Source organism: Pavona decussata, unplaced genomic scaffold (assembly GCF_977016875.1).
Source record: "Pavona decussata unplaced genomic scaffold, jaPavDecu1.1 SCAFFOLD_9, whole genome shotgun sequence".
NCBI classification, from domain to species: Eukaryota; Metazoa; Cnidaria; class Anthozoa; order Scleractinia; family Agariciidae; genus Pavona; species Pavona decussata.
In genome coordinates this window covers 683,464-711,197 of record NW_028145432.1, presented here as the reverse complement: position 1 = coordinate 711,197, position 27,734 = coordinate 683,464, and the positions used below count along the sequence as shown (strand labels likewise).

At 38.6% G+C, this 27,734-nt stretch overlaps 2 protein-coding genes across 17 annotated transcripts in view; one reads left to right on the top strand and one right to left on the bottom strand.

Moving 5' to 3' along the window:
• LOC146488412 (cadherin-related tumor suppressor-like) overlaps nucleotides 1-5,520 on the top strand; it is a 49,407-nt gene extending 43,887 nt beyond the window's left edge. For 7 of the 16 annotated variants that reach the window (XM_085117346.1, XM_085117338.1, XM_085117382.1 and 4 more), the window contains one exon: nucleotides 2,806-5,520. In XM_085117346.1, the coding sequence (XP_084973472.1) occupies nucleotides 2,806-2,951 (146 nt within the window). In that variant the 3' untranslated portion in view covers nucleotides 2,952-5,520. Of the gene's footprint in view, nucleotides 1-1,021; nucleotides 1,071-2,805 lie in introns of those variants that run through there. The other 9 variants (XR_014866230.1, XM_085117371.1, XR_014866223.1 and 6 more) reach the window with 8 other exon arrangements.
• Nucleotides 5,521-6,590: 1,070 nt separating this feature from the next.
• On the bottom strand, nucleotides 6,591-27,235 carry LOC146488411 (uncharacterized). Its single transcript, XM_085117257.1, has 23 exons — nucleotides 26,947-27,235; nucleotides 24,585-24,676; nucleotides 24,391-24,434; nucleotides 23,467-23,539; nucleotides 23,252-23,359; nucleotides 22,671-22,902; nucleotides 22,036-22,153; nucleotides 21,060-21,189; nucleotides 20,157-20,252; nucleotides 19,297-19,347; nucleotides 18,304-18,366; nucleotides 18,096-18,189; nucleotides 16,461-16,486; nucleotides 14,401-15,543; nucleotides 13,091-14,027; nucleotides 11,863-12,060; nucleotides 10,741-10,858; nucleotides 9,931-10,054; nucleotides 9,098-9,196; nucleotides 8,374-8,418; nucleotides 8,225-8,281; nucleotides 7,482-7,555; nucleotides 6,591-6,893 (listed from the first exon to the last, which is right to left on the bottom strand). Exons 1-22 carry the CDS (start codon nucleotides 27,029-27,031, stop codon nucleotides 7,511-7,513), a joined length of 3,978 nt encoding a protein of 1,325 aa, XP_084973383.1. The 5' UTR covers nucleotides 27,032-27,235; the 3' UTR covers nucleotides 6,591-6,893; nucleotides 7,482-7,510.
• Nucleotides 27,236-27,734: the final 499 nt, after the last annotated feature.

The following is a 27,734-nucleotide window of genomic DNA, read 5'->3' as shown; positions in this document are numbered from 1 at the left end:
TCCCTTCCTTCCTTCCTTCCTTCCTTTCTTCCTTCCTTCCTTCCTTCCTTCCTTCCTTCCTTCCTTCCTTCCTCCCTCCCTCCCTCCCTTCCTTCCTTCCTTCCTTCCTTCCTTCCTTCCTCCCTTCCTTCCTTCCTTCCTCCCTTCCTTCCTTCCTTCCTTCCTTCCTTCCTTCCTCCCTCCCTCCCTTCCTTCCTTCCTTCCTTCCTTCCTGCCTTCTTGCCTGCCTGAGTGCCTTTTTTCCTTTTTTTTTAATTTATTTCTTGTTTTTTTTATCATTTTCTTTTGCAATTCAAACGACATTTCGTCCCTGACATCTGTGTGTGGTATCAAAAAACATCATGATCGTTGGTGATTCTCAGAGACAATTTTTAAATCACTTCACAATCGTAAACTTCTCTCCTTCAGAAGGTGCATGTAAGCGTCCTTTCTCTGCATTTAATGTCATGGTGCATTAAGGCGCCCGTGCATAGCTCTTCATTCTTCTATTTCTTGTTCTTGCTATTTCTTCGTCAATTCTCTAATGACAACTCTCATTCTGTTCCCGGATTGTCAAGCCTAAACTACCTCTGTAAAAGACCTTGTTCTTCATTTCGAAACCATTAGACATTTTAAGGTCCTTGTCTCTCTTTTCTACTTGATAAAAACCGAAAATGTGCAGATTACAGCTGACTTAATCTCTATAAGATCAATCCATTATTGTTTCAACCAGACTGTTCGCTGTCTTACTAAGGCTGTTTCTAAACTTTTCCCCAGATTTTTCGTCGGGTACATTTCTTCTTTGGTTCGTTAGAGAGTCATTTCAAATCTTGACTCAATTCTTGTTACAGCAAACTCAGTTTCAGTCGTTCAACGTACTTCGCTCTTTTACACTGAGTTCCCTGATCTAGCTCTGGTCTTGGTTTCCCAGTCGCACAATTCAATTCATTGCTGGGAGTTTTTGCTTTGATTTTGCGTCACATCTCAGCGTTTCTTCACGTTTTCAATTCTTGCCTATTCCTATGTTCTTTGCTCTTAACAGACAACACCTAAAGGACTGTTTCGGATGCAAGGTCGGCCCGTGTAGATAGGTCAGTCCACAATCCACTTCGTCTTTGTGTTCCAATTTCCTCTCACTCACTCCGCACTATAGCTACAGCTCATAACAGACGTTCACGCGTGGCGTTAGATGTGTTCATGTTTTACATACATGTTTTATATCCTGTCATAAACGTTCATATATCATTTAACAATTCCATTTCATTTTATCATGCCGACAAATTTTGATTCTTCTTTACAGGAACGAATATCATTCATTGGTGTGGTAAACTTTGTTTTTGTAATACTTAACTCCGTCCATTCATTTCATACCAAAGCTTCTCTTGTCCCAAGACACGTGTTAGGAAATGACTGTCCCAAAATACTTGAAAATATATATGTGCTGGCTTGTGTTGTAGTTAAGAATATTGCCAGTGTTGCACCTCGCAATATAATATATATGTATTCAGTTTAAAAGAGTCAACGTTCTCAGCAAGCGTGACGAACGGGGTTTTAGAAAAGCGTCATTTGAACAAATATTAAGAAGCGTAGTGCGATTGGCTTTATTTGTCAGACAACATTTGGACGAGTTCTTGGGATTCAGCAGTCGTTCAAGTTCAGACCGCGATTAAAATCAGTTTGGGTGTGGTTTATGAAGTTCTGGCCCCTGTTGTTCAATAAGAAGATAACTTTATCGAGCGGATAAACTGTACTAAACGTATACATTTTATCCTCTGGATACTCTTTGAGGAGATATTTGATACAATTCTGGTGGAGATTTTTGCGGTGATTCTACTGCGCGAAATCAAATTGGCGGTGTATAACCTACCGATGGTTTTCGCTCAAATTTCACGGCGATTTCATTGCGATTTTGTTGGGAATATAGCAGAAGACATGCGCTGTAGGCATAAAGGATGTTTATTGGATTGTAAGAGACCTTTCATGTCTTTTATACTCACCGCGCATGCGCTTTGCTGTAATACCAAAATCGCAATCAAATCGCCGATAATCGATTTAAAATCGCAGCGAAAATCACCAGTAGTTTATAAAGGCGATTTCAATTTAGCGTGGGTGCAAGCCAAAAACGCATTGAAACAAATGCAGGCTTGTCCCCGGGAGTACAACGCCAATTGATTTTACCACTTGGAACCCCTCATGTGTCACAACAGAAGCCGATTGTGTCATTTCAAGTTTGGCAGGTTATTTAAAGGGAACAAAATTGCGTACGTTGAAATTCACTCTTCGATATTCCTCTTGAAACATGATGACGGCGGTACAGGTTGGTCTTTGTTTTACGTCCGGCATTCTTTGATCACGTGTAATTTTCAAGTCAATTATTGACAATAAATCAAATCGAAACGAATCAAACTACATTATAAAAAATTATCGAAACTTTAATTAACATTGGCAATCGAAAACAATACGATATGTTTAAAGAGCTGGAACATTTAATCAATGTGGTAAAACATGAGCGACAAATTATTGAAAAACCATGTACAGACGTTTGTTTGGCTGAATGGCAACTCTAACTTGCCATGCAGCCAAACAAACATCTCTTAATGTTGTGACTTTTAAATGAATCGTTTGAAGGCCCGTTTCGTACTTTTTCTTTTCAATCTTAGCACGTCAGGAGATTAAATTTTATATACATTTTCTAGTTATGTCTGTAAGTGTATTGGGCGAGATGTAAACAAATTAATGACGTCAAACAAAGATCGGCCTACACCCGTCATGTAAACGTACATGAATGTACCCACATTTTCCACTCGTATGATTTGTGCCTTGCAGATGAAACCACAAGACTTACCCAGGAGAGAAGGCGACCCACCTTACAAGAAGTGAGACTTAAAAATTACTTTAACTCCGTGGAATCGTCATCCTGTGCATCTTGTGAGCACGTGAGAATTTACTGCGTGCAGGAGACAGCCGCGTGACCAGGCTATTACTACCCATGAAAACTTGCGGGACGAGAGTGGATGAGAGTTATCTGCCTGGTGCAGAAAATGTCATTGTCTGCGTTACGCTTGTGTTGCGTGAGTTCGATAAACGCTTTAGGTCACAGTATCCAAAATGCGTTTTTGGGATAGGAAGGGGCTATGTCACGTCGTTTGCTTGGATAGAAAGCAAAGCTCAGAAAATTATATTATAAAGAGAGATAGTCGATTGTGAGGATTACAACTCATCACCGTAATGAAAGCTATCCGTATTTTAGCCCTTATTGGTTTTAGATTGTGGCCATGTATTCTTTACACAAAAGATTACCTCGCTGAGACCTTTTAGCAATTTTCCAAACTGCTCCAGATTAGCAACGCTTGTAAATTTTGCCTAGATGCTAAGATACCGTGAAATTCCAAATATAAGTCCCTCAGAAAAAGAGTCCCGTCTCCTCCCCCCCCAAAAGAAAACCTCCGCAATAAATGAACCCTACTCCCCCTCCTCCCAAAAAATGAGACGCAAGCATCATTTTAATTCAATAATATACCCTTCCCAATTTTCTCCTATAGCGTGTTAGAATTAGCTGTTTTAGACTGTTAGCTTACCGTTTTAAGCTGAAATGCAAAATTCCCTCAAATAATAAGCCCCGTTTCAACCTGAAAAAAAAAATCTTCCTATAAAGGTAAGTCTCTATCGACAAACCTGTTCTGACCGAACATCGCCCAGGACTTATATTCGAGATTTAATGGTATGGCTAGTAGCTACTGGGTGGTCTGTTAGAAATTCAGTACCGCTTGTCAAATGGACTTTATTACCTGGAACGATTTTCGTTTCACTTTGAAGTGATTACTCGCCAACAAAACCAAAACAACAGCAATCTGATTGGTTTACTGGACAAAAACAAATGTGCAGGGCTTTTGGTTGCTTTCGATCTTTCTAGAAATCAACCGATATTTCTGTTCGACGTCACTACGTTTTCAGCAAATTCGATTGGTCAACCGAACAATGCTTTTTCCATATTAGGCTGTTCTTTGTCGGGAAAACGAAAAAGGTGATATTTTATCTTTTTAACTACTGGCGGACAAAACAAATATTAAACGAACTCACGGAAAGCATATTTCAACTGCAAACGAAAATCACTAAACATATCATGTTAAATTATTGATAAAATCTCAAGCACTCATTCAGCACACAGTTACAGATAGCGTATTAATTTATGGCTTAGTTTCCCAAAATGCTAAGCTATATATCTTCCTTGTTGGAATTGAAAGTGTTAATATGAAAATATTTCACGATAAGATTAAAGTTATTAACTGTAAGATTTTTCCTGGTTATGTTCCTCAAGCAATCTTTGAGAATGGACGTGGTTCCAAGTTATTCTCGTTTCCAAGTTGTTGAGTTAGACCTCATGAGTGCATGAGGAGCAATTAAGTCATTAGATGATACCTACATAATTAAAACCTAGCCTATTAGAAAATTGTGTCCGATTAAAACGTTTCTTTAGAAAAATTCCCGAATGCAAGTTAGATTTCCCTAGGTTGGTTTTTCTTCAATTTTATGGCATTGTATCGGTTGATTGTCTGGTCTTTATAAGAACAAAAATGTAACAGTTCTTGCAGTATTCAGCAAGATTCTGAAACAATTGTTATCACAATGTAATTATTGGTACCTTTTTTGTGTCTAATTCGTAAAGAATTTTATTATCTCGATGTGACTGACTTCGATATAAGTTTACTTTTAATCCGCAAACGTAACTCAGGGGAAACCCAACAGTTGCTTTTGTAGATTATCTGTTCGGCAGACATTTCGCTTTTGTTTTTGAGGGGTAAATTTGTTGTGCAAATAATTGACAATTATCCTGCGAAATCGCGCGGAATATCGCCCGAAACTTAGCCGAAGAGGCCGTTGGTCGAGTTGGCTAAAATCCAAAAAATATTCCGCCAGACTGAGGAGAATAATTGTTTTATTATTTAACACATTGGTAACAAAGCACAGTTTTATTGCAGAGAAGCTGGAGAAGATCTTTGTTTTGAAATGTTTCTTCCTGACATACGAAAATATATATATCGCAGGATGTCTATCTAATATTGAGTGTGCCATAGGCATATCTGGGCAGCGTTAGAGTGTGTTGAATAATAAGGTCAGTTACCCGAAAGGCACTCGGAAATTCGGAATAAGCTTTTGTTCCTTTAAGTTTTCTGCGATAGAAAACTTTCAACTCAAAATCAAACTGTTGGGTTATATAATTTTTCCTTTAAAAAGGCCTTAAAACGATCTAGAAATACAGGCGACAGTACTGATGTGAAGTTTTTTGCTTCAATGTTCTTGTTGAGTGACCATGAAAAGTGGAAAGTTGGAAAAAGAGCTCCGCGTCCTTTCGTTGGTCAATTTACGTAACAGCTGATATAGAGTAAAGTTTGGTTCGTAACATGTTTACAGTTTTGTAATTGACAAGAAAGTTAACTTAAACGCAAATTATAATCCATAAGGTTAAAAGTATATTGAAAATTGATAAATTAGGATATTTAGCAGACTTCAGGACAGATTAAAACATAACATTGTTATCGACGTTTTCTGTTGTTGTTGTTGTTTTGCGTCGTCTATATCGTTCGTTCAAAACAGATTTTTGAACAGTCGCGTGTTAATCTCGTACCCAGATCTCAGTCGGTTCGGGGATGTCGAAATGACCGTGGGAGATCTGGGTAAGAGCTAAGCCGCGTGTTTCCCATAGCTCCCGAAAGTATTTTGGACCCGACAATCAATTACACCCGCACAATGTTCAGGAACAGAATTTATTTCATTTTTTTTTTGTATTTCTTTTAATCAAGTTTGAAAACTAAACGTCAACAATTCTTTACAATATTAATAAACGCATTGGGAAAATTTGAATTAATACCTTGGAAATAGTTCTCGGGAGTTTTAATCCTATCTAGACCGATCCTTTTTTTTTCTGGGGCCGGGGACGGGGGGTAGATTCCGCCCCCTACCCCCTCCATAACTTCGCAAGTATGAAAGCTATGACACTTGGAGGTGAGATAGTACGTCCAAAAATGTTCGTTTGAGGTCCGCAACGAGAAGTAATTACGTCATATGGCGTTGTAATGACATCATGTTTGTCAAATGGCGGCCATCTTAGATTTCCCAAAAACTTCAGGAAAGCGCCGAAATTGAACGAAAAGTAATCAGAACCAACAAAGGAACACTAATACGGGCTAAAAGTTACAGAAAGAAAACTATTTCTCTTCATTTTAAATAGGGATTTCCCATTTTCTAAAAAAATGACCTGTCAAAAATTGGTTACCATGGCAATATCAAAGTCAATAAAGAGTAAATGATGACATGACCTTGTTCTAAGTAAAATTTCCAAAAAAGTCCTGAAGTTTCAGACCGTTTTCTCAAATATGAAAAAAGTTATTCAGGCTCAAAGTCGCTGCGGGCAGAAACGCACCCCCTCCCCCCCCCCCCCCCCCCAACGGTCGAGCTAGGGTTTTATAATAAATAAACCCCTTTGGAGAAATCCCCCACCCCCAGCACAATGGAATTTTATTCTTGTAGCTTCACAAGTATCAAACTGTGGTTACACGAAGACGTTGAGTGCAAGGCGGACTGAATGAAAACAAGGGAAGAAAGAACAGGTATACAAGAAACAGCGTGACTTTCTTTATTTACACGGTCACAACTAAATGCCAATAACGGTGTGCTGTGGTTGATATAAGGATCAAACTTTACAAGACGAAAATGGTATATTAGATATATTTCATTTATATGTCAAACAACATTCCAATCAGGAATGCACCGTCAGGTTATAAGTATTTTACAGATCTCAACGTTCATCAACAATTCAGCATAGGAAAACTGTAAACAGGGTGAGAATGTAAACAACATCACAACTGAAAACATCAACTCTCAAATTGAAACAGTTCGACGGTAGCAAGGTCTACCTGAAAGAGAAACAGAGAATAAGAAGATTATTAGCCGTTTTCACTGTCTCCTCTATACACACAATGTGAGTCAGTATGGACTGAAAGTCAGGGCAGCGGAGTTGAGACCGCTAGCTGGAGTTTTCTCTTGGTAGTCCCGAGTTCACCTCATCGGTTACGCTTGTAATCTGGACAACACTTCTACCGGGGGGTTAAGAACCAAGTTAATGTCAATTTGGCTCGTTTGTTTCTGATGTCTGAATGCTCGGTCCCACTAGCTCCTCCTGCTGCACACAGTCAAGCATTTGTTCGCAGTTATGTGGGTAACATAAGCTTTTTCGTAACTGCTTAAACAAAAGACGTAAACAACACAATGAACCAATCGGAACTCAAAGCAAATTCGTGTAACCGGTTCCAAGCGCGGGAAAAGTCACGATAATTAGTCACGGTTGGTTTTGTTTTGTTTCTCATTGGTTGAAAAAGTGGCGGGGGTTTTCTTAACCAACCACAGAGCGTAGCAGGGCAAAACCAAAGCAAACGTAATTTCGACACTATCGAAAACAGCTCTGACTTTTGTTAGACACTAAGAACTTGCAAATGGTTCAGTACCTCAAAAAATTTCAAATGTATTTATTACGTTAGGAAAGAACTTGTACTCCAACTATTCCTTCGTTGCAGCTTTTCTGTTAAAAAGAGAAAAATAGTAAATTAAACTAACACTGTAAAATTATTTAAACACTAGTTTAGTTTCAGCAAGACCATCGATCTTCCAGGAGGACTTTGTTGCCACCCTAAGGAGTTAAAAATGTATCCGCCTAAAACTGTTTGAATCAATTCACGGTTGCCTCCAATCTAGAAGCCGTGTGAGCTGGCAGTTACAAATATCCAAACTACGGGTCCACCATTCTAAGGTTTGAGCTGATGTTTATATCTTCTGTCATGGAGATTTTGCTGTATGTTGGCCAAAACATCTCAAATATTTGACAAACAACCCCTTAACGTGAAAAATCACTGGGAGGAAAATATGAATTGATCTCTCCGCGGAAGAGTAAACTATTATCAGTTTTTAGCAGTTTTTCCAAAATTCGAAGTAGGAACTTGAAAAAATTAGCCAATTTTTTTATAGTTGCAATCAATTTCCATCCTAGCCATTTGCAAACAAAAATGATTGATACTACTTTCTGCGCCCTAGTACGGTAATTTTAACAAAATTGAACCATTATTTTCCTGAACATTCCAATCAATACAAATATGTTTTTTTTTTTAAGTGACACTTAAAATAGGCGACACTGCCTCTTTAAAAGCACCCTTTAAACAACATTAAATCATCACTAAACAAAAACAGTACCTACCACAAGGACTCTGATTTTCTTGCTTTTCTTTACGACTCTGGAAATTCGAGCCTTCTCCTTTAAAAATCAAAATAACCGTATTTAGGAACTACAGAGCATTCACGTGAATAAACTTAGAATCTGCAGACCAGTCACAATTTTTCTCTTACCTTTTTATTGCCAGGATTTTCATAGCAGACGGAGCATTCAAAAGCCTGCAGAAATTACACAAAGCTGTTCAGAACCTCGAGTAATAATTACGTGAGCTATCTTTAAAGGGCTGGCTGACTGGCTGGCTGAATAACTGACCTCGTCAACAACTTACTGAATTACTGGGAGACCACCAAACCAGCCAAACAACTAATTTCCTTACTGGATCGCTTGTTGACTAAAGGGAAAACGTTTCTAAAGAAACTACAGTGCTGTGTCGGGAGGAGTTTGATTTTATCAATTGGGTTGATGGGGTAAACTGTCGACTGTAATTAAATACAAAAGCTGACGTTTCGAGTGCTAGCTCTTCGTCAGAGCATGCCACTCAGTCAGACTGTCTGACTGACTGACTTACCGATTGAATCATTAAATAACTGACTATTGGTCTGACTAACTGGTTGTCTGACTGACTGACTGACTGACCGACCGACCAATCCCCCCCCCCCTCCAATTCGCCCTTATACACATCGCGGCCTAGCTTCCTGTCACTTAATAAACATCATCGTTGTATTCGATTCCCTCTGCCTCTTCTGCAAGTGTATTAGGTCGTCTTAGGGGTATCAGGCCTTCCGTATTGGAGGAAGTGGGGAAGGGGGGTTAGAGGCGGGGGGAGGTGGCAGTGATGGGCTGGTAACTGCACGATTAACCAACCGCCTGACCGAATGACTATGTTTCACGACAAACCTGCGCAGGAGGGGAAGCATAGAACTCGTCATCAAGAACTCTCAACTCGTTCTGATCAACATCCCAGTACTCTCCCAGGTCCATCAGTCTGATACCAACCTAAACAGCCAAGAGACCGCCATCATTAGAACTTAGTGAGCTTCACTGTATTAGGGCAATATAGGGGAAAGTCAGGCGAGATATTATGAAGTTGGTCATGCACATGGTATACTACAGGTACAGTTTGGTTTAAGTCTCCGTAAGTGTGGTGCCAAAAAAATTACAGCACAGCCTGGTTAGTAAAGCATGAAAAGACAAAATGTTATCTCCCCACTGCAGTGAATAAATAAATAAATAAATAAATAAATAAATAAATAAATAAATAAATAAATAAATAAATAAACTACTTCCGGTTGAATTCGGCCATTTTGGTCGCCAGATGTTACAATGTCAAAACTGTCGATTTATCGATCTCAGTCTGAAGATAAATAAACCTTCCTTCATTGCCCAAAGTCGAGTTCAACCGTAAAAAAATCAGTAGTGCTTACATTTAAGACTTAGGCCTGGTTACATGGTTGAGAGGTGGTTTTCTCAACTAATTTGAATGATTTTTGTACTTGAATTATAACATATTTTAGGATGTAGCTTAGTTTAGTTTTGATTTAGTTTTTATCTTTTCTCTCGAAGATACTAGCTTATCTTAGATATTTTATAAATTCGAGTTAAAATAAAGATTTATCTTTGAATATATGTATGTAAAGAAAGACGGCAACAACATCGTTAGTTCTGCTATTTGTTGTGGCTCTCCTGTTCAGTTGCTGTGGTAAAATGTTTCATGTGATTATTCTTCATACCTTTCCTTTATCAGGCGTTTTTTCAACAAGTGCTCTGTACCAATACCCATCATGGCCACTCACTGCACAGTGCTTGTAAATGAAGATGTTATCAAGAGGTTGATTTTTAGCCTCGATGCGATTCCTAATGAGACAAGGAGGATAACAACACAAGTTATGATATTTGAAGGTCTGCGGTAACATTAACTGTGAACCTCATTATGAAAGCGAGGCTAAGTGCGAAACTTTTCATATGAAAATTAGTTTTGTTTGCATATGAATGAAAACTGATTTTCATAAAAACTTTACACTTACCCTCGCTTTCATAATGAGGTTCAAAGCAACGCGGAAATGGTCTATTGTAGTCAGTATATGAAGTAATGCACTCTGATGATAGCGTCCACTCAGTTTGTTGAAACGTCAGGCCATGTCATTATTGAAAAGTATCAAACAGCTAGGGAAATGACTTGTGGCGTGGAAATCTCGAAGAAGCGGGGGGCTTCATAAGATTGAGATTCCCCCCCCCCCCCCACCCACACACAGTATCCTTAACATTTCCGAATACCATTACCATTAACTAATGCCAAAAGCAAGATGAAATTTACTACATGTACAAGTAAAGTGGTATCAAGTCGTCTTTATGTGGTACTTACTCCTACAAATGACTTTTCACAGCCAGATGCCGTGCGTCTGAGCAATGCCTAACGCTACACGATCAAGAAAAAACTTTGTTTCTTGGCTCTTTGCATACATTGTATGTTCCATTACTCTGTGTTGTAGTAGATTAAAGCTATAGGTATCACTTAAAACTAACAATTCTATCACACTAACCCCATTCGTTTCATTTTATCCACAAAGGACCTCTCCTCTTCTTTAGTGCGGTAAACAAGGGCCCAGAAAGTTCCATTGCTTGCCAAATTCTCCTGCGCCAAAATGTAACGTTCTTCTCCTACAATTGAGAAGACGTAATAAGTATGTTATGCAACATACATGATGTGGCCCGGCCAGATATTGATTAAGCTGAGGTTAATGGAGAGCGAGAGTTAATGCTGAAAACAGAAATGCATTTTTTATATTGGAAGGGCAACTAGCAAACGCAAACTAGGTTGCAGGCACACCTCTCAAATAAACATAACAGGTAAAAAATCCCCACTGGCTGGCCAAGCGGTTGAACTTCGGTCTTGGGTACAACGAGACACAACTCCCATTAGGGAAAAAAGCACAGGAACCCATACAAAAGAGGGTGGCCAAAAAAGGACTTCAACTTGTGACAGGGGAGACGTGGTCGAGTGGTTAAAGACGCGGACTCGTAATCTGGAGGCTCCAGGTTCGAGTCCCCTCTCTCTCCTCCCCTCTCTAGCTTGGATTTGTTTCAGGGTAGTCCCCTGTTCAAATCCTTGGCCACACTTTGTAAATAGCCAACTGGTAAGCCTCCCTGCCAGTTGGGATTTTTAAAGAGTTTCTGTTCTGTGTAAAATATTTGTTTGATTACACAGCCCCAGAAGCTTTTAGCTTTAATATAACCGTGTATAAGTAAATTTACTTTACTTTTTTACTTTTATCCCAGATTACTACTCCACTGCTCCGACCACCGCCCATGGGCTGCTTCCTCACGTGCGAGGACCAAGAAAAAGGATCTGGCCTTACATGTACATACGCTCTATGTGCTACGTTTATGCAAGCCGTTCACACAGTTATAATTGCTTCTTACTTTATTTACGAATGTGCATGTCACAGGGGTTTCATTAAAGGCCTGCAGCCACCCGGCAAATTGACCGTCTGTGAACATGTCCAGCTGCTTTCAACATTTTTAACCAATGTTTTCAATAAAAGAATATTATCTGATGTATCCTGCCCAGGTGCAATAACCTCTTGCCCAACTGTTTCAAATCTTAAAAACCCCGTATGTAAAGTCAGTTAAATTTACGTCCAAACGTGACAAAGCAAGCTGACCTATTTCCACCGGCAGATCATCGTAATCAACCAGCAGGTCTTCCGAGCTTCCATGGGGGTCAGCATCTCCTTTAGATCCCAGGCTGGGCTCTGCTTGGCTACCTACGCCATATGAAGGAGCATGGCACTCAGGCTGTGCTTCTCCTTTACCATTCATCTCTCGATATTTCGCTTCATCTTCTGGTGTAGACGAGATTTCTACAAAAATTGAATATGGCTGTGCCTGAGGGTCTTTACACAAGTGAACTCAAATTTACATATGGATGCATTTTTGCGTTCGACGTAGAAAGAATGTACTCCCTCTAATACAGATTGGAGTCGGGATTGTACGGGACAACGTTGATGTGAATGAATGGATCTTGGGACGCGTATCTGGCATCCCCTGCAGATTTTGCAGGGGCGGATGACATCATCACCAACTTGACAAAGGAGAGAGAGAGCATGGTGACATCCAGCGCACTCCCTAATCCTTGATCATTACTAGTAGTTAAGATAACTACTTTGCCTCAGAAAATTGGAGCAAGACTTGGTTAAAAGGTGACCTCAGTTGTGTCAAGGTAAAGACAAAGGAAATCTGTCAATTTTTGGTTCCATTCAATTGCTTGCTAAGGTGATTCACAATGGTTTTCAGCACTTCCAGCAATTTTTCAAAATTTACAGTGGCTCTGAACCCCCCCCCCCCCCCCCCCCCCTTTGCAAAACGTTGATGCTGATTACCATTTGATAATAAAGAAACAGGGATCACCGAGCCGGTTTTTGAGTAATAATTGCTTACATTGTAAAGCTAAAATTAAGGCTCTTTTTAACAGGTTATATTGTTGCTATTAAGGAAAAAAAAAAAACACTATTTGACAAATCAACGGTAGTTTTCTATAGTCTGTACTCTTATAAACCATAAAATGAAGTCACAAAAATGTTCAAAACTCAAGTAGAACCACGAGCTGCAGGCAAGTGGTTTCACTACCAAGTTTTGAACATTAATTTTTGTGTCATCATTTTATGGTCTCGAAGAGTATAGACCAAAGAAAACTGCCTTCGATTTGCTTTATACAATACCATGGGAAATGTACAAGTGGAAGTGGCTTTAGCTATAGATTTTTCCATCTTTGTTTATAAAGTCCATAGTTATTACATGCATACCAAAAATTATACAATTCCATGCAAAAATAACTTGTCACCGAACACATCAGTAGACAAATGAAAAAACGTTATCAACTGTACTTCATACCTGCATTAACTTCGGCAATGTTGCCACCTTCACTCATAAGGGATTTGCCTCCAGACAGAGAATCAAGAGGACCTCCCGCACACACAGGATCATTTTTAACAGGTCCAACGTCCAATGCTGAGTTGCTTTCTCCAGGCTCTGGCAGTTCTCTCTGGGACAGTTCCTTTTCATTGAACTTTGCGTCGCTGATGTCTTCCTGTGATGTACCATCCTCAGGTGTGGGCTCGTCATCCCAATCAAGACTTGCTGGAACATCGACAACTTCCTCAGAAGCAGTCTCACAACTTTGCAAACTAACATCACTTGAGCTTGGTACTTGCTGAGCGTCTGTTTGACCCTTGATGTTACTTTGACTTTCAACATTATCTACATCTAATTCTGGTGATTCTATTTCTGAGGTTGGGGAAAAAACTTGCACGCCCCTATCCCTGGGAGGGCTGGAACATTCCCAATCACTATTATTAGCATGGTCAATATCATCGTCTTCATCTTCGGGAACATCATCGGGTGCCGATCCTTCTACATGTACTGCCTGATAACTGGGAGTGGTCACCTCTGTATTGATTTGACCTTCTGAAGCAGTAACAAGGGACATTTCAGAGGACGAACTCTCACAAGGTTCAATATGATCTTTAGCAGCCTCAAAATTATCATCATCTCGTGGTAAGACCACTTCCTCCTGGACATTAACAACTTCAGTGTCCTCTTCTTGCACAGAAGTAAAAGCCACATTATCATCGCTCTTGCAGCTGCTCTTGGGAGAATGTACTGTGCCATCAGTACCAACACCTGATGTATCTGCAATGGAGCTTTTCGCTTCAATGGAAGCAGACCCAGCTGCTGTAGATGGAACACTGACATCCACTTCTTTTTCATCATGGTTGACATCCTTTGGTTTTGCTTCCAAGGACTTTGTGGCTTTTAAACTCTCCTCAATCTAACATATAAACCACAAGATAGCATGAGTGCTGTAACCAATGGACAATGTTGTTGGTACTGTTTTCTAAAAAACTGTGGTCTGCATGAAAACAAGAGGCCAACATTTCATGGCTGATCTGCACGAAAATAAAAATTCAGGCACTCACAAAACTAGGAAATCCTAAAGCAAAATAATATAAATTCCTAAAGTTGTCAGGACATCCAGAACAAGAAATACTAAGTCGTTTTGAAAGTGCCTGTAGTACCCTCGACACAGACTAACTGATGGGAAGACGGGGGTGGGGGGGGGGGGGAGTGGTGAAGAGTAATTATTGGAGGGGATTTGCATTTTGCAGATCTTGAAGACTTAATCTCAGAATGCCAGTACCTACCTCTAGGTCCCAGTCCTCCTCTTGAGACACAGGTAGACTCTCTTGAGGCTCCTGGAACTTGTAACCCATCTGGGGTTGGGTGGTATCGTTAACTTTCTGTTCACTCAGAAAGGTCTGGTAACTCTCTAGAGCATGTTGCAAAATTGAACGGAAATTGTTTGAGGAGTCATAACTCTTCACTATCAGCTGTCCAAGTTTGTTAGGCAGTTCAACTCCATCCCCACAATCAGCTAAATACCACTTGTTGAAACCACTGTTGGAACTGAGCACATCAATGAAGGGAATATCATGTGCATAGATCCATTTGAGAGTACACCTACCGACCATCTTGCTAGCATAACGAAATGACTTGTTAAGTGTAGGGCAGCTACCATTGGGGTCAATGGGTGTGACCATCTGTGCCATACCACAAAAGTTTAAACTTTTTGGTCCTGAAAACAAGAGGAAGACATGATTGCCAGCCTTCGCCTGCTCATTAAAAACACGGTTTAGCCATCTGTTGATCTCTGGTGTAGCACACCAGAAACCACACTTCATACTTTCAACAACTCTCCTTACAGTTGATCTTATCATGATAAATCGTGCTTTGGGCAGGACCTCCACTGGAATCAGATTCATGGAGCACTGCGTAATGATACGGTTATATGTCGCAAAGTCAACACAGCCAGTGGGTAGCTGTGTCTCAGGTAATGTTTCACAGCTCTCATCTTCAGGCTTTGCATTAACAGTTTTGTCCTCTGGTACTGGAAGACGTAAAATTCCAGGAACATTGTTTTGCTGATTCAGAGGAGCATGAAGAGGAATTTGACCCTGTGGGCTGTTGTCAGGTGGACTAGGGATGAATTCTGCTGCTTCTGCCCGCAGTGATGGCGAGATATCCTTTGAAATCTGTGCGACACTACTGTCATCTCTGGGAGTAGATAATGCTGTTTTATCAGCAGCGCTGGTCTCGTAATCTGTGCTCAATACTTCTTCCTTCTCTTCAAATGTAACACTTGAGGCATCCACATTTCCGGCAGTGTCCGAAGCAAGACCACAGGTCGGTTCTTTTTGGAAAACAGGAATTTCCTGTTTGGTATCACTGCCTACAATAACTATTGTACTGTTTTCTATCTTGTCTGCTTTAGGCTGAAGAGGACGTTCCTGAAAGTGAACACCAGTGAGATGTTAATTCAGCAAGACTGCACCTAGCATCAAAATATCAGCGAGTTTTACATGAACATGGAGTCAAACCTGTATTAGCATCCCTGTAATATTTTAATGGCCACCCTGGGTTAAGCACTCAGTTCTCAAAGTCCCAAAAATAACTTACTGTTTCCCACATTTACTTTTACTGCGATCTTTATTTTGTTACAGTCAACTCTATTAAGCCCCCCACAAGTGTGCAATGGGTTATCCTCTATTTAACAATTATCCCACAAACGCGCATTGGATATGAGATGATAGATAGCCAACGAGGGGCGTAGCGCCGAGTTGGCTATAATCATCTCATATCCAACAAGCGTGTGTGGAATAATTGTTTTATTAAAAACAATCAAGAAATATTGCTAGATTTTGCTAATTTTGCTTTGCAAGAACAATTAGAAGACAATTTAATGGTCTCTGATTCTCGGGCAGGTATAATGCCTCACATACCATAGCCGCTAAGCCAATCAAACCACTTGAATTGCATTATACAACGATCCAGTTTTTAATAAATCAAAATATTCATATTTCATTGACATTTCTTTAAACCATTGGCAACTGTATTAAGCAGCCGGCAAGCCATTCCCCCAGGATGAACACTTAATACAGACTCTACAAAAGAAATTAGAAATTACATGTACATATATGTATCTTGATCAGGTATGATCGACAAAAAATGCTTAACAACGAGAAAACACATTACATTCCCAAACTTTTAGCATTACCACAAGTAAGAACCCAGGGACACACCCTTTACACTGTACCTTATTAGAATAACACAATCTAAACATTAAAATTATTAATTAAAATCAATTCTTTATCATGAATAGTAACTGTATTTAACTTTCTTCAAATTATTTCAAACAAATGCTCACCTCTTGAGCCTGCTTCTGTTCCTCAACTAAAAAATAAGTCAACAAAGCTGACAATTACAATAATTATTATAATATTCAACAAACTGTGAAAAATAACTCAGTTCTCCAGGCAAAGAAATGCAAATCTCACAGACTGAGTCAGGACAGCAAAGTGGTAAGTGCTAACTACAATAAACATTACAAAAAATCTACTGCCAAAGCATTATCTCTGTTGTTTCCTTGAGTTGTGTCCTTATAGACATAATAAAGTTTGCTCCACATTGCCTTTATCACCAAGGGATATAAAAATGAGTACCACTGAACTGCAGTGAGGTTGTTGCATTCAACATAGAAAGAACGCACTCCTAATTGCATTTGGGGTTGAGATTGTATGGAATGTTCAAAGAATGAATGTATGAATGAATGGATCTTGGGATGTGTATCTGGCATCCCCCACAGATTTTGCAGGGGCAGATGACATCATTGCCAACTTGGCAAAGGAGAAAGAGCCTGGGATCGAGATCATTAAACACACTCCCTAACCTTTGATTATTACTACATGTAGTATGACGGTTAAATCTTCTACTTGTGGGTGGAAATAAAGAGGTGCAAGAGTTGTGGTAAGGGAAGAATTAAGCACAATGTCCTGAGCATGGAATAGAGAAACATCTGAGTCGTTGACAGGAATCCAATGCATGATCTTCTGTACACCAGTTAGACACTCAGACACTAGCCTATACTGTACCGGAAACTCATGGTGAGCTTGTGTGGCATGTATCCTACATAACGCTAGGATCATCACGGTCAAAAGTGCAGTGTGGCGGTAAAGAAAGAAAGACTTAATGACAAACTGCAAACAAAAAGTTTTATACAGACTGTACAGTACAAAAGAGAAAAAACACAGAATTACAACACCAATATCTTACAATATCAATTATATCAAATGTATATATGTTACAGGTCAAATTCATTTTCAGGTTAAATGTATTTCAACCTAGGTCATTTTTTTTAACCTAGGTTAATATTACGGATTAGGCATAAGCAATGGTTTAAGGGTTAGGGTTTGGTTGGGGTTTTGGTGATCTACCATTACGATAATTGAACAAAGGGCATGCTTAAAGGGTCACCAGGGTTACTGATTAGGTCTAAGCGATGATTAAAGGGTTAGGGTTTTGTTCAACTACGCAAGTACAAAGTTTTGCATAACTTAAGTTTTGACCGAGGAGGCCTGGGTGCCACATGAGTAAGAAAACAAAGAAATATAGGGAAATCTGCAACAATTCCACGATGGCCTAGTGGTATAGGTGATAGATTACAAACCCGGAGGTCAAGAGTTCAAGCCCAGACAAAAATCTTTCTTTCGTTGTTACTTGCTAAACATTAAATTGGGAGTGGGCAAGGTAAGTAGTGAGGGAGGTAAAGTGGAACACGAGGGGAGGGGTGAATACTAGAATAAGAGAGGGGAGGTTGGTGGGAAAAAGGGAGGAGGAGTTTTTTATTACCTAGGTTAAAAAAAATAACCTAGTTTGATTTAAAATTTCCTTTGGTTGAAAAAAATGACCTAAAGTTAATTTTGACCTGTAATTAGAATGTCGAGAAAAATAATGAAAGAATGTAATATACATGTAAATGAACACACAATGGCAGGGAACTAACCTAGCCTTGCCACTTTGGTGTTGATGCAGACCGGCACTTCACCGCATGAAGCCAAAGTCACATGGTGCACAGAACGGCCTGTTTTATCCACTACCTAGTCAAGAAACAAAATATAAACATGTCAGAAAATCTGAAGCAGAGTTACACTGTACAAATAGTTTAAAATGTTTTTAGAAATGCAAAGAGTTCAATGAAAGACAAGTGATACCTGGCCTTCTAAAGCAGCCATCAAAATCTTGTTGAAGGTTAAATCTTTGAAGCACCACTTGGCCTGAAAAGTCAAAAATAAAATAGTAAACAAGATAACCTCCATACTACATACAGTAACTATTTTTATAACCCTCTTGAGTCCTACCATACCCGCCAGATTTTTCTAAAGAGCAAAAAAAAAAAAAAAAAAAAAAAAAAAAAAAAAAAAAATAATAATAATAATAATAATAATAATAATAATAATAACTAACACAAAAAAAGGAACAAGAAGCCATAGGGATGTTTGTTGCACAAGTACAAGTGTTACCAGCAAGGTCTCAGTAGGTACAGGGCATAGGTGGTGCACAAGGCATCATGTTCATTAGATTTGTCTCTTTGGTTGAGATATCGGGGAGAACAATTTACATATTTATTTAATACTACAACTTAATTGGCCTGACTAATAATAGACCACAGATAATCTGGAAAACTGAGACAAAACAGTCAAAAACAGAATGATGCTGTTCATGGTGACATGCAAGTAGCTGTAGTGGATTGAAACCACACAAGAACAAGTTGAAGACATTTCTTTAAAGTATAAATTACTAACAAAACAACATTGAATTGGAGAAGCTTCTTAGCCATGATGATGTTCATCAATACCATATTTACAGAAGAATAACAAAAATTTATAAGTAGGTAAATGACGATCATCCAGGTGAGCATAGCCCTGGGAAGAATGTTTGTTTTTGAACAGAGTTGATAATGTCATTTGACCACCTTAAAGAGATTTCAGTTCTGGGTAACTTTTGAGCCTTAGCCCTTTGCCAGACAAATCTACATGTTGATAAAGCCAAACATCCGTTTCCACTCCCCAGCACTGACGCAGCACCACACTTTCTATAGAAACTAACCCCCTTATCTATTAGTCCTTAGAAGGGCTGTTTTTGATAACATTGAATAAAAGATATAATCATACATGTGTATTACGCTGTACCATATTCAACATTACCTCATAGGGAAGCTGTGTATCAAGATTTGAAAGCAAACAGCATTCCATGGCCTGCAAGGGATTGCAAAAGACATAACTTAGCAATTGTGGTAATAATGAAATACTCTTACTGGTTCTCTTCATCAAAACAATTTATTTTTTATTTAATAAAAGTAAGCATGTAAGATGTCATCTTTTAAAGGAAGCACTTGGCCAAAACTACTATGCTTGAACAGGACCCACTAAACCCCCCAATGATCATTGGTAGCCTCTGCCTACACCCCCTTCCTCAACCTCAAAAGATGGTGTCTTTATTGCATAGCCACCCCTCTATCCAGCAGAAAAAAATGACAGTGAGATTGAAACCTCACTTTCCTTGTTTATCTCGCTGAATATTACTGTGCCAACTCAAAATAATTAATTTTAAAGTCAATAAACCCCCCTAACCCAGACAAGGGTGGTCCTCTTTGAACAAACTTGTTATGACCAGTTCCCTAACAAGCTGGATATTACTTGGTGCGTTATGAGTCTGTATTCATGTACATGTACTGTATGTAAATGTGGGCTTTAAACTAGAAACAATGAACTTCAGTGGTGCTGGTGCAAATACATATAACTCTTGTCATCTGATACACAATACCGAAGGACTCAGTAAAAACCCTGGCACATAAAAAACACTGAATTTTTGTATGTAGACATCTTGACATACAGTAGATCTTAAAATGTTTGAGTGGTTCCGTAGATTTGGATTACACATTTTCCCAATTAATACTCCATGCTGGATATCATTAGTTTATTTAATAACTTGCTTACTGATTTTTTTATTTTAAAATTGCACATATTTTAGCCTTAGTTGTATTTTTCTCAAAATTAAAACCCACCTGAAATGGAATATCAGAAAACTCTTTTGGTAGATGACATAAACTTGACCGTGGGACTTCCTCAACTAGTCCAAAGTCAACAAACCGTAGCTTCACCTGAAATACAGCAATGTATAATACATATTATAATGACTTAGTTCCTTATCTCCTCTGGGAGAATAGGGCCGTTGACTTGTTTTCTCCATCCCACCCTGTCTCTCGCAGCGATGACAGCCTCTCCCCAAGTGTCAAAACCCTACATATTATAATACTCATATATAAATTATTACTTCTCCTGTGTCATTGCAATCTTTTTGGAGTTGTTTTCTTCCCATTTCACTGACAATGCTGTCCTAGTCCATCCCAAAACCTTTAGGTTTTAAGCTTTTGCTAACCCGTGTGAGCTACATGTACACGTACGGATCCACAGTCTGACACTGGATCCCTATCTGTTGCCAGCGAAAAAAGGCAGTCTGAATTTATTACAAAATTACTGTACATAACTTCACAACTATCTGTTTAAGTCCACATGAGGGTTAAAATTTCACATCACCTTATGTTTGCCCGTAACAAATTATCCACTTAAGATTTAAAATACTATTTTAAAAGCAGGCTAAAAGTTAAAAGAAAAAGAAACTGAACGTTTTCAACTAATTACGGAATTTAAGGCCAAATGCAAAAATTCCGGTGAATCTGAACCAAAACAACAGAGCGATCTGAAAAGTCATTTGGGTCGGTTATACTCTCAGCCCTTCAAATATTGGTTTCATCAACAGAGTTGATAACTAAAGGTAATTTGGCCACCATAAAGAGATTCTAGCGCTGACGTTTCAAACCTTAGCCCTTAGTCAGAGCGAATTGTGCAAACTGTGCAAAACATATCATTAGCATTATCATTACATCTATGAACGCGGTTAAACCTACCGTCCCAGAGCTTGCAACACTTTCAATTCTCACACGGCAGAACTGTTTATTGAATCTATTTAGTGTTGTGCAAAGCAGTCCCACACTGGGCTCAACAACGCCTCCATAACCGTGTGTCTGGTAATGCGTTCTATGAACAAAAGACAGAAAGCAGTGTCTAGCAGAATTGACTCTTTTATACCACCGCTCATAACAGTTACATTCAACAGAAATTCCGCATAATAAGCACCCTCTTTGCTACTTTTCACTCCAGTGCTAAACGCCCATGGAACGGAACAGAACTGTCCCTTAGAGCTACCTCTTCACAGAAACATTTTTTAAGAGGGTTTCAAAGAAAGATGATGCTAGAAAATTCTGTTGCCGAACATTTTAATATTGACTATACGTATCAATTTCTTTTAACTTATATCAATAGTTTAATTTTCCTTAGTATTAGAATAGTTCAGGGAGGGCCATTATGTAACCCACTGAGTCATTAATTGATGTCATCCTCATTAATAATAATAATAATAATAATAATAATAATAATAATAATAATAATAATAATAATAATAATCATCATCATCATCATCATTATTATTATTACCCTTAACATACAAGATAATGTTGTGGTAGGTTCAATATTTTTAAAATTTTCAAGCCAGTTTGATTTTTATCTCATTTTGTCTCAGATTATGGTTATGAATACCACTCAAAGGAAATAAAAATTTAACTGGTCTGAAAATTTTTAAACAAAAAAAAAACAAAAACAAACAAACAAACTTTAGACCACAACATAAATTTATTATACATGTGTTATAGGTAAATCAATACAGGCATTGTGACTGCAAATGATAGTGACAACAATACATTTGTAATCACAACAAAGATGACAAAGCAGCCACTGATCACAATGACAATAAAATCTGCATGTACAATCTATGAAAGTCTAAATGACTACACCAGTTGCTCACAACAGCTACAGTATTTAGAATACCTTATTCCTGCCTGGATTTGTCGTTGTTTGTCCAAGTCACACTCTCGAGTCTTTATCATCCAGAAAGATCCATTTCTGGCCAGAGAGCCAACCACAGTTACGGGAAAGATATCCTTCCCTAATAAAAACACATTATTAGCCACAGTGACTGTATTTTTTTTTTTTTTGATTCATACATTATTGCACACTCAGCACATTACAAACTAAGTAGGACTACAGCTAATCTACACTTAGTACACTTTGTTTAATGCAGCGTAAGCTAGACGAGAAAAAAAGGTAGTTAATTTACATTTATTATACTATGTTAAGCGCGGCACAAGCTTTTACCAAGAGAAAAGAAAAGAATTCCACTTTTTCACAAGCTTATCTTCTTGATTCGACGTTGCAGCGATGTATTTCTCAAGGCAATTTTATTGCTTATAAGAGAAAGGAAGTCCGAAAAATGGTATCTACTATTATTTAAAGTATTGACGCATAAAAAATATTTTCCTGAAATAGTCAGGTGGTTGAGGGCTAAACAGGATGTGGATTGAAGGTTTCCAAACATTAGCCACTGTATTTTGTGCGATAGGGTGATCAGTGCCAGTGAAGTAAAAAGTGCCTTGAACACACATCAAACAACAAAAACAATGTACCTTTGATTTCATCAGGGAGCCTAATAGGATGTTCTTCAGGAGGACCATTTTGGGCTTCACCTGCAGGTCCCTGCATAGGGTGTACATTGGGTTGGTGTGGTGCACTAAGCGCATGTTCAGAGCTTTTGCCCTGTGGCACATTCACTTCAGGGACACAGGAATCATGCTTTAAATTTCCACTGCCATCACTGTTTTCAGCAGAAGAGGTACACTGTGTGAGCACAGAGGACACCTAAACAAAATCAGACAGGACATAAAGAAGAAGAAAACATTTCAGGCCATGATAAATACACTAACACATGCTTCTCATGGGCAGGCAACTGTAATATTTACAGTAATTTTTTTTTCTTAATAATCCACAAACCAATTGAAAGTACTTGTACTTAGAGAAGCAATCCTAGTAACCCGTGATAAAAAAATTATCTGTAGGTTTATTAGTTTTGAGTGAAGCAAGTCTCAATTCTTGACTCGATCCTGGATACTAGATTCTCGCAAGGATCAAGTCAAGACTGTCAACTTAACTTTCAAATGGTTCTGTAGTAAGAATTGGGAGAGCAAATTAATTTTATAAATTAAAATACCTTTTTGAGATAGTTGAAGGCCTTGTCAATTCTTGTCTCACATTCTTTTATTTCTGCAAGTCTCCTTTTTGTTGCTGTCTGCAGTTGAAGCAAATGACTTAAGGTCTCCTGTGAAGGAAAAAACATTATGAAGGAGTACTTTAGAACAAGTTTTGAAAAGACTTCAGCAATTTCTTATAATTTTTCTATTAATTTACAACCACAAAAGTATATACCTTCTCTTCTTGCTGACAATATTTCAATCTTATTAGCACATTTTGAAGTAGATCACTTTCAACTGATAATAACCTGAAACCAAAAACACCATCAACATTCAGTAATGGAAGGAATTACTGTGTCATCTGATAACATGACTATTAAAGTGCACCTAGCCCCCCAATTTTTTTTTCTCTTAAATAAATCTTTGCACCTGTTCGAAACATATTGCGCTATTTGGCGCCTTTTTCAACCAAATCTTGACTTTTTAAAGGCTGTAAAAGTTACGAATGTAGCCATCATCTGTCCCATGACCGAGCTAGTAGAGGCATGGGTCTATTCCTTACTTGACGTCACAAACTGATTTGCATCGTATAAAGTCTTTGTGAAAATGCATGCAAAGCAGTTTGTGACGTCAATTCAGGAATAGACCCATGCCCCTTACTAGCTCGGTCATGGGAAAGATGATGGCTAGATTTTGTAACTTTTACAGCCTATAAAAAGTCACGATTTGGTTGAAAAAAGGTGCAAAAAGGCTCAATGCATTTCGAACAGGTGCAAAGATTTATTTAAGCGAAAAAAAATTTGGGGGTTAGGTGCACTTTAAAAATGACTAACAGGGCAAGGAAACAAATGTGGTATTGAAGCTTTTAGTCACTATCCTAGCCTGCCAGGGAGATTGGGGATATATATTGAATTCCAAACCTACGATATTATTAACTTGGCCTTTTCAGTGCATATGTTGTGGTTCAAAATTTTGGGGGGATTAAAAATTTTCAGACCAGTTTGATTTTTATTTCCCTTTGCCTCTGATTATGGTGATGAGTACTTCACAAAGGGAAAAAAAGTAAACTGGAATTGAAAAATTTTAAACCCCCAAAAATTCAAACCACGACATTTACAAGTGGTTGCCGTAGGTATTTTTGATTATTGCTGACACTTACTTTTCAATGTCATTGATGTCCTGAGAAAGTCTCCTTTCACGTTCCTGAGGAACAAGAAAATCGATGCTTTCAACTATGTTGAATTGAAAATGCAACTAGCTGGGTCCCTTTGTGAAGAGACCTGCCATGGAGATTACAAGCACACTGGTACACTTTCACAGTAACAACTGAAATATTTATAGTTTATCAAATACCTTTATCACAAGTTGCTCCACTCTGTGGGCTCTGAATACATCAAGACTGTGCACTTGAATGTTACACTGTGCACATAAGTTGATGATGGAGTCTAGGAAAAAAAAATCATCATGTACCCATTTCAGATTGGCATTTTAAATCTAGTATTAATCACAAAGGGAAGTTACCTCTTTCCCCATTAACTTTTAAATGGGGCCTCTATAAAGCTACCTTCTAGCAAACATTTTCATTGAATTATTCATCTTTGTTGTAGTCTTGCCATGTTTTTATAGTGTGAGTCCCTGGTCTGCCATCGAGATCCTCAAAAAATTCTTTGAGCATCTTGAAACTCAATTCTCGATAGCTTCGAGGATTGAGGATCAAGTGTTGAGTCAAGACTGTCGACTTCCATTTGCACGGTACTGTATTTATTTGCACTGTAATATCTTAGGTTTTTAACGTTTGTAGAAGTAATGTTGATTATTTTTAGCTTAATGGTTAAGTCTTAAAGAGGACCCTTTTACACAGCGAAGTTGGCATCCTTATTAAAGATTATCATCATATCAAAATAATAATACCTGTATATGCAGTTAGTCTGCAGTGTCAGACCATGACTGTTCATTTTCAACCTCATAGTTGGAAGTTTGAACCGTTGCCTCTGTTCAAACAGTAGAGTGACTGATTGAAGCTGAAAATTTGTCCTCTAGGAATGGCATTTGAATGGCCCTTTGGATTTGGGGCCTGGAATTTAAACAAGCCAATAATTGCCTTGTTTAAACTCCAGTTCAAATATCTGGAGGGGAGGGGATGTTGAGGTTTTTGAAAATGATTGGCACAATGCTCCAAAATGCACAGTGTACATGTAGTTAAACTTGGTCAACTGCCGGCAGATGATTACCTATAAGTACATACATCATTAAACAATGCAAGAAACTCAAAGTAAAGGATGGAACTGTGAAGGTACTTTTTATACACAGTCAGAATAAAATGCAGACTGCAGACTGCAGATTGCAGACTGCAGACTGGGTATAAAATGCAGACTAGGTATAAACTGCAGACTGCAGACTGCAGACTGGGTATAAAATACAGACTGATATCAAAACCGTCCATTCGTCAAATACAGGATTAGCTTACCCTAGTGTCACGCAATCACATTTCCGAGATCATCTCCCACGAAATTGACCTTATTTTTGACCCATTTCTCAACAGTTTGTTTTCTTTATCTCGATTTGGTAGCATTCATTTCCTGAGGCCCTTTCTTCACAAAGAATACTCGAGCTTAATCGCTTTTCATTAGTTCGTAAACAATTACGCCTGTGACGGTTTTCATAATTATTATAATGAGGCAAACAGACTTGATTTCCGAGGGGGAAGCAATTTGACATCGACAGATTTGAAGTTTCTTTGAACTTAAACGAAGTTTGTCACAGACAAATTGTATACCTTCAGTATTCTAGCAATGCATGAACACATATTTTATTCAAAAAACATTATTTTACTGCCACCCTGACTGCCACTTACTGATGTTGACGCAAAGCGGCAAAAAGGTCAACCATATTCGAAGTAAAGGTCATGTGTCCGCGTTATTGATTACGTCATGCTTTGGGGTTGTTTATTTCAAGGTTGGCGCTTTTCGAAAAGAATATAATAATGTCAATTTCACGGGAAATGATCTCGAAAGACGATTGTATGACACTAGCGTAAGTTAAGTTGAAAAAATTCAAATTGTATTCTGTATTTGACGAAGAGGTGGCTTTGGTCTCAGTCTGCAGTCTGCAATCTGCATTTTATACCTAGTCTGCATTTTATACCCAGTCTGCAGTCTGCAATCTGCAGTCTGCAGTCTGCATTTCATACTGACCGTTTTTATACATGTAAATCACCAATATTTGAAGGAACAGAAGCACTTAGACCTCCTTATGTTGAATTTTACATAGTTTTTCATTTTTTAGATTTGCCTCATTTTCTATTATGGTGTACAACAAAGCATTGTTTTTTGTTTTCTTTTTTGTTGGTTTGTTTTTTGTCCTAAAACTCTAGCTGGAAACCGGATGCTAAAAACCGGCTGTTTGCACACGTCAGCTGATGCATGAACTCCGTGCATAATTATAAATAAATTTACGTCAAACATTTTCTGTTACAACTTTCCTATAATGACACGACAATCCGGATATTTCACCAGTTGGTGTAAATAAACTGAGTAAGCATAAAAGCGCTTTGAGATCACGTGTTTAGTAATATTGACACATGTCTGCAAGCGATGCAAAGATCGAGAGGACGACATCTTTCCGAATTCTAGCTACTTTCAAGTGGAGCAAATGAATGGATTGAAAGATATATTAGCTAAAAACGAATCAAAGGAGAAAATAACCTTAAGCTTACCAAACTTGCAATCAAAGCATTTGAAATCCGCTTTCTTTTCTGGATGATTGTAACACACAAGGGATAGAACCGTAGCCGCCGCCATTTAGTGGACTCTACAGTCTATCTTTAAGAAATTTCTAAATTCAGTCGTGTATATCCTTGTCTCCTTTCCGTCAAGTATTCATCGCAGGACGATCAAAACCTTTGACGAATTCCTTCCGCAATTATCGGCGATTATTTTGTCACTGCAATCGCATGCTTTTCCTTCGAAGTCTCGCGCCAAACCTTTTCCATAGGCCGAGAGAGAAACCTGGAAACGATGCCGGATGTACGGAGACCACCGAAGATGACGAAAAAAGGCAATTACCAATCTTCGCCTCGCCTTCGGACAGTTCTCGGGCAGCCGATTGGCCTAGTAGATTCCGATGATAAGTTGCCAAGTGACAGCACATCCAGACGCCGTTGAAGCGAGAAGTGGAGCGCAGAAAATAAACTACTTCAGATCTATGAGCTCACAGTCGTTTTTTAGGGGGCTTATTCGGGGAGGGCTTGTTTCCCGGAAGGAGAGAGCACAATTTTTACTACTTTAATATTCAGTTTAAAAAACAATTCTGTTTTGAAGGTAAAGAAGCCTGAAAAAAAAAAGAAGCTTAATTCAGACCCCCCAAAAGTATTTTGTCTTTAAGAAAGAGAAAAAAGAAAGAAAAAAAAGAGGTATTTTGCCAACAATAACATAAATTGCTTTGATTGTCATTCCCATGGGGTCGTTCGGCCGCAAGCTGTATTGTTTATGATGTCATTGGTAT